Genomic DNA, 7327 nt, shown 5'->3' with positions numbered 1-7327 from the left:
AGTGGCAAGGAAAAACTCCCCTTTAGGAGGGAAGAAACCTTGAGCAGGACCAGGCTCATAAGGGGGGACCCTCCTGCCGAGGGCCAGACTGGTGGGTCAGGGACATCAACAGCACAGCAGGCAGGTGGAAGCAGCAGCGGGATGATCAGAGGGGAGGGGGGGTTGTCAGCAGTACACAGCAGACATCCACGTAGGCAGGTGGAAGCAGCAACGGGATGACCGGGGATGGGACGGGGGGACCGGGACCGCAGGCCAGAACGCAGCTCCCGAGGCTCCGGCCTGCAAACATGCACAAAAGAGAAAAAAGGGGGACCGGCACAAGAAACTACAGGGACGATGGACAAAAATGATAGCTATGAGATATTTATAATAAATAAAAATGGAAATGGAGAAGAGAGAAAGGGAAAAGGAGAGGAGAAGAAGGATGAGAGGCACCGCCCAGCGGATCATGTCGGTGCCCCCCTGCAGCATAAGCCTATAGCAGCATATCTACCGCGAAGCTATATTTATACATACATAAATAAATAAATAGACCTAGATGGAGGACGGGAAATCATGTCCTATTTAGGGCATTAATAGCTGAGGGGACAAAACTACATTTATACCTTTTAGTTTTGCACAAACACATTTTAAACCTCCGGCCAGAAGGAGATACTGGAATTGGCCGTATAGTGGATGAGATGTATCATCTGAGATGGATCAGCTAGTCTCTGTAGCTGCCCATTAAAGAGGAGAGAAGTTGAGTTATGGCTCTCGAATTAGCTCCAATTAGCTCCAATTAGCTCACTGGCCACCTCACAATCTGATCAAGCTAGGATCTCTTGCTGTTGCTTTTGCACCGTCTGTAGCTGTTTCAGTAAGAAAACCACGGCAGTAATCCACCCTGCAGGAAATTGGAGCCTGGACAAGTTTGTCAGGGTCACGTCTTGACCTTTGCTCCAGTTTTAAAATGGTACAAAGCTCATTTAGTCATTAGCTTTAGCGGATGAGGCTGAGATCCCGGCCTGGAGACGGACGGAGGTGTGGGGGCCTCTGGTGGTCGGAGGAGGTACTACCGGGGGCGGAACCAAGACCACGTCCCGGTTTCTGAAGGCTCTCATCGGCTCATCCCTGATCCGACTGTGCGCTATGCTTAGATCGCTGACACGGGAGCCGTTAAGTAACCGCTGAGAGCTCAGCGGTGCCAGCGGACCAGCGGTTCAGCTGGCAGGTCGGCCCTAGATCACATGTTCCCCGGCAGCCTTTCATTGGATCAGGGTTCGGGCCAGGACCACGCTGACGCCGGGACGCTTTTAGTCCCCTAATCCCACGCCGGGGGCCTCAGGTCTGCAGTGGGAGACCAGTCTTCAGCAGCCGACCGGAGAGGACATGCAGGGACGGAGATGAGGACTCGGTTGTTGGGCTCGTCTCGGGTCACGTTTCCATGACGACCATGCAGCCATGCGGCGGCTGCATCCCCTGGACGTGGATACTTTTCCCCTGAAGCGATGGGTCAGACGCAGGCCGGCAGCGGCCAGGAGGTGAGTCTCCAGAACATCCAGGATCTCTACCGTAAGTTCGCCGACGAGTGTCCGAGCGGAGACCTGCACCTGCACGAGTTCAGGAGGATCTTCGGAGTCAACAGCAGCTCGTCGGAGGAGGAACTGGCCTACGTGGAGACCGTGTTCCGCTCCTTCGACGTTAACAAGGTAACCGCTCACCTACGTACCCACTCAGTTTTGGGGGACGGATAATCGCAGTAGCTGAGCTTTGATTCAGTCTCAGGGACCTGCAATGGTTGCTGTTTGTGTCTCTCATGTCCGCAGTTAAAAAAAAATAAATAAATAAATAAAAAAAAATAAATAAATAAAAAAAAAAATATATATATATATATATATATAAATACAATAAATATATATGATATATATTATATATTAAAAATGGATATATATATGCCTTAGGTTTTTACCGACATGGTATTAACCAGTAATATATATGCAGACAAAAAAAAAAAAAAAAAAACAAGGTAACTGCAGGGTGTGTGTGTGTGTGTGTGTGTGTGTGTGTGTGTGTGTGTGTGTGTGTGTGTGTGTGTGTGTGTGTGTGTGTGTGTGGACGAGTAGAGGAGTAGAGTAGAGTAGAAGAGTATTAGGGCCAGGCAGGATAAAAATATATATATATTTTTTTTCATTATGCACTTCGAGAAAAAGTTGAAATCTCAAGGAAAAAGCCGAAATGTCGAGATTAATGTTGAAGTACAATTTCGAGAAAAAGTCAAAATGTTGAGAAAAAAGGCAAAATTTCAAGTCCACAATTAAAAATCTTCCCCTCTCAAATACTTTTTCTCCTGCATGGCCCTGATACTCTCCCGTATGTTTCACACAAATACAAGGATGAAGAAAAAAGATATACAAAAAAAAACAGAACAAAAGATTCACATAAGGAAAATATATATAAAAAAAAGAACAAAACAAGAAAAAAATATGTGTGAGTGGTTAGGCTTATATGAAAACCACACCCAAACAATATACTAAAGTTAAAATATTAACGAATATAAAAATCACGATTACATATTAAATGCACAAACTCAACATTTCCTGTAAAGGAAAAAGTGAAAAAATTAAAATCGGGGGTCCTATTATTCTAAATCAAATGATTTAGAGAGCAGAGCATTCTTAAGTTTCTTTTTGTACCTGGACAGTGACAAAGATAAATCAATTAAATGTACATAATTGTTCCACATGATAACTGCACGGTATTTAATAGAAAACTGATGTTTTATACGATGGAAGATTAAGTTTCTTAACCTGTCGGGTTGAATAACTATGAACTTGAGAGTTATTAACAAAATAGTATCTAAAACCAAGAGGTAAATCATCTCTTATGATTCACTTTAAAGACAAACGTACAGATTTGAAGAATGTTGACGTCATCGATAGTCAATCATTGCAATTTAAAGAAGAGAGGTGCAATTGAAACATCAGCTTTGGGAAAAGTTGCTAATCTAACAAAACGTTTCTGCAACAATAATATTTTCTGCAAATAAGATGGAAAGGTACTTGCCCACACAATATTACAGTATGTTAAATATGGATAAATCAAAGTATAATATAATGTAAGGAAAGGATATCTACCACTGTTGAAGTCAACCGGAGCCAGAAACCGTATTTGGAACAATTTCAGACCTATTTTTCCTCATTCAGTTAGTTTATTGCTTCTCTTGGACGGCTGCACTGGAATTAATTTCCCTTTAGGGGTAAATAAAGTTTATTGAATTAAATTAATTCTGTTTGTTCCTCAGGACGGGAAGATCGACTTCATGGAGTACGTGGCGGCGGTGAACCTGGTCCTCCGAGGGAAGCTGGAGGACAAACTCAAATGGTCCTTTAAGGTTTATGACAGAGATGGAAACGGCTCCCTGAACAGGCAGGAGGTGCGACTCGTTGTCAAGGTGAGTAAGAGTACAAAAAGTTTATTTATTTATTAGTTTATTTATTAGTATCCCCATCAGCCATCCCTCCGTTGTGGGAGTAACAGCTATTCTTCCTGGGCTCCTCAAACAGGACACAACTATATACATAATAAAAACATACAGAATAACAATAAAGTATAGAATTATACATGGTAGTAACACGGAAAAAACTACAATATTAAAAGAATTTACCACAGTGTCGACTACTAATTACAGTTGGAAAAGATTGTTAAAACCTGTTTTCACACCAACTCTAGGCTTATGAAACCAAAAAACAACAAAAACAAAAGCTTGCCAAGAAACCAAGAAGTCAGATATTAGTCAGATATTATACACACACCTTTCTAAAATCATCTTTTTCAGTTTGTTTTTAAAACTACTTCTGCTTTTTTAGTAATAAGAGCTCGGGTGGAAGCTCTGCAGCAGCTCTAGCTGTTCTGCTAAGTGTGTTAGTTCTCGGCAGAGGTAATGGGTAGGTCTGTGTTGAAAAAATCAATTTTCCCGATTCTAAATCGATTGTCATATTAATTCCTAAAAAACGATTCGTATGTCTAAAGATGGATTTTTTTTTCATTATTACTTTTTCGCCCGGTGAACTTTAATCCCAGTAGTCATTTAATTCAAACATGCGCTGTTGAGCTGTTGCAATTTATTTCTTTTTTTGCACTTTAAATGGATATTGAAAGGCATATTTGAGTTATTTATTTCTTAGTTATTTATTTCATACAAATAACTTTTGGAATTTTTTTGTTTTTGCCCAAAAAAAGGAATGTTTTGTTGGACACGAGAATAACAGGTGCCATGTTTTTGCCTTTAAATATGTTTAAAGGTATGAAAACATGAATGTTTTCAGTTATAATTGAATAAATTGTCTATATTTCATTGCTTTATATACTTTCTTGGGGTCCAGTAGAACCAGTGCTGTCTCTGTACTAGGATGCATTCTGAACCGTGACTGAAAAACTTATATATATATATATATTCAAATTCTATACAAATGGTCTGACTGCAATGACCTTTTCCAGAATTTTAAATACAAATGGAAGGTTGGAAATTGTTCTATAATTAGCTAAAATGTCTGAGTCAAGGAAGCTCATAAAGTCTTCACAACTGAGAACTTCAGGAATCAACAGAGTTGTGACTCTGTCAGCCTGGCTACAGCGCTGAACAGAAAATGTGGGTTATTATCTTCTATCCGCGATGAATAATAAGCTGTTCTGGCTTTTCTTTCATCTCCTTTGGAGATTAATAACCTATTTTTTAATTGAAATTAAGTTGAATTCTGACATCAGCATGGCCTTCTTTGTTTGTTTTTTTCCAATCTGTTTAGATTATCAATAAGATCCGAAAGCTGGATGATCCAAGCAGGGTCCAGGAGAACATTGACGTGATATGTGACCGGATATTTGAACTGGTGGACAAGAACAAAGACAGTAAGTTCACTGTTTTAGCCAAATATAAAAAGAAATGAATCCAGTGTCAACACAGATCTTCCAGTTTGATGTAAAATACACGTTAGAAGTAGCCTACTTAGCCGCTATAAGCCGCTATTAGCCGCTATTGTTAGCCGATACTTACTTTGTTTTTTCTTGATTTTCTTCACTGCATTTGTTTCCAAGCTGCAGCTGTAAAACCATTACTGATCTCTTTCCCTATTGCCATGGTGTTAACACATATGTTTGGGTTGGTTTGGGTTGGTCTCGGTTAGTTTGGGTTAGTTTGGGTTGAGTTGGTTTGGGTTGTTTTGGGTTGGTCTGGGTTGGTCTGGGTTGGTCTGGGTTGGTTTGGGTTGGTTCGGGTTGGTTTGGGTTGGTTTGGGTTAGTTTGGGTTGGTTTGGGTTGGTTTGGGTTTGTTTGGGTTGGTCTGGGTTGGTTTGGGTTGGTTTGGGTTGGTTTGGGTTGGTTTGGGTTGGTCTGGGTTGGTTTGGGTTGGTTTGGGTTGGTTTGGGTTTGTCTGGGTTGGTCTGGGTTGGTCTGGGTTGGGTTGGTTTGGGTTGGTTTGGGTTGGTCTGGGTTGGTTTGGGTTGGTTTGGGTTGGTTTGGGTTTGTTTGGGTTGGTCTGGGTTGGTTTTGGTTGGTTTGGGTTGGTTTGGGTTGGTTTGGGTTGGTCTGGGTTGGTTTGGGTTGGTCTGGGTTGGTCTGGGTTGGGTTGGTCTGGGTTGGTTTGGGTTGGTCTGGGTTGGTCTGGGTTGGTTTGGGTTGGGTCGGTTTGTGTTGGTTTTGGTTGGTTTGGGTTGGTCTGGGTTGGTCTGGGTTGGGTTGGTCTGGGTTGGTCTGGGTTGGTCTGGGTTGGTTTGGGTTGGTCTGGGTTGGTTTGGGTTGGTCTGAGTTGGTTTGGGTTGGTCTGGGTTGGTTTGGGTTGGTCTGGGTTGGTTGGTTGGTTTTTAGGAAGTCACTGTGATCTATCATAAATCAAAGTTGTTGTTTATTTCCTCTAAACTTTCCGTCCTTGTCAACCTTTAGGTCAGATTTCCTTGGAGGAGTTCATGGAAGGTGCAGAGAAGGACCCCTGGGTGATGGACCAGCTCAAACTGGACATCCGGCCCTCAGACTGGTTCCTCAAACGTCTCTGAGCTGGCGGTGAAGAACCAGGTTTACACCCGGACTCAGATCCTAGATTCACGAGGGAAAGCGGACAGGACTCTTACCTCAATCATTGAACAATGTTTTTCTTTTTATCCGTATATTTATTTACATCTATATAAAACTATTCATACAATATGGTCAGAGACTCCTTCAGACCACCAAGGGAGATCCTTCAGACCACCAAGGGAGATCCTTCAGACCTCTACAGGAAATCCTTCAGACCTCTACCGGAGATCCTTCAGACCTCTACCGGAGATCCTTCAGACCTCTACAGGAGATCCTTCAGACCTCTACCGGAGATCCTTCAGACCTCTACAGGAGATCCTTCAGACCTCTACAGGAGATCCCTCAGACCTCTACAGGAGATCCTTCAGACCTCTACAGGAGATCCTTCAGACCTCTACAGGAGATCCTTCAGACCTCTACAGGAGATCCTTCAGACCTCTACGGGAGATCCCTCAGACCTCTATGGGAGATCCTTCAGACCTCTATGGGAGATCCCTCAGACCTCTATGGGAGATCCTTCAGACCTCTATGGGAGATCCCTCAGACCTCTACAGGAGATCCTTCAGACCTCTACAGGAGACCCTTCAGATCTGTACAGGAGATCATTCAGACCTCTACCGGAGATGATTCAGACCTCTATGGGAGATCCTTCAGACCACCACAAGGAGTGATCCAGGATTTCGATTGCGACAGTGATGGACAGAGTCTGGAGATGTTGCAGAGGTGGAAGAAGGCAGACCGGGTGATGTTTCGAATGTGAGGTGCAAATGAGAGGGTGCTGTCCAGGATGACGCAGAGGCTTTTGACTTGGGGGGAGAAGGGTACCAGGAATCCGTCAATGAAGATGGTGGAACTGGGGTGTGTTGAGATTTGGTGAGTGTGGATTTGGAGGCGATGAGAAGAGCCTCAGTTTTGTTGCCGTTGAGCTTCAGGAAGTTCCTGCTCATCCAGATCCAGATGTCTTGGAGGTGATGAGGGAGGTGGGAACGATGGTGGCGGTGGGTTTGGAGGAGATGTAGACCTGTGTGTCATCGGCATAGCAATGAAAATGGATCCCATAATGACGGAGGATTGTGCCAAGGGGGAGGTAGATGATGAAGAGGAGTGGACCCAAGACTGACCCCTGGGGGACACCCAGCGAAACCCCCGAACACCCAGACTTGTGGTCCCTTATTTGTACAAACTGTTGGCAAACTGTTGGAGATCCTTCAGATCTCTACAGGAGACCCTTCAGGTATCAACAGCTATAAACTTCTTCAATGAATCTCGGAACAGACTTAAATC

The 7327-nt window shown here is 43.4% G+C and overlaps 1 protein-coding gene across 1 annotated transcript; it reads left to right on the top strand.

The window, feature by feature from the left end:
* Positions 1 to 1155: 1155 nt before the first annotated feature.
* Positions 1156 to 6718, top strand: LOC133421664 (guanylyl cyclase-activating protein 2-like). Its single transcript, XM_061711379.1, has 4 exons — positions 1156 to 1688; positions 3281 to 3430; positions 4782 to 4884; positions 5915 to 6718. Exons 1-4 carry the CDS (start codon positions 1488 to 1490, stop codon positions 6022 to 6024), a joined length of 564 nt encoding a protein of 187 aa, XP_061567363.1. The 5' UTR covers positions 1156 to 1487; the 3' UTR covers positions 6025 to 6718.
* The last annotated feature ends 609 nt before the right edge of the window (positions 6719 to 7327 follow it).

Source organism: Cololabis saira, chromosome 2, assembly GCF_033807715.1.
Source record: "Cololabis saira isolate AMF1-May2022 chromosome 2, fColSai1.1, whole genome shotgun sequence".
In the NCBI taxonomy this organism is placed as follows: domain Eukaryota; kingdom Metazoa; phylum Chordata; class Actinopteri; order Beloniformes; family Belonidae; genus Cololabis; species Cololabis saira.
Note: the sequence above shows the minus strand (reverse complement) of the source record. Positions and strands in the feature narration are given on the sequence as shown.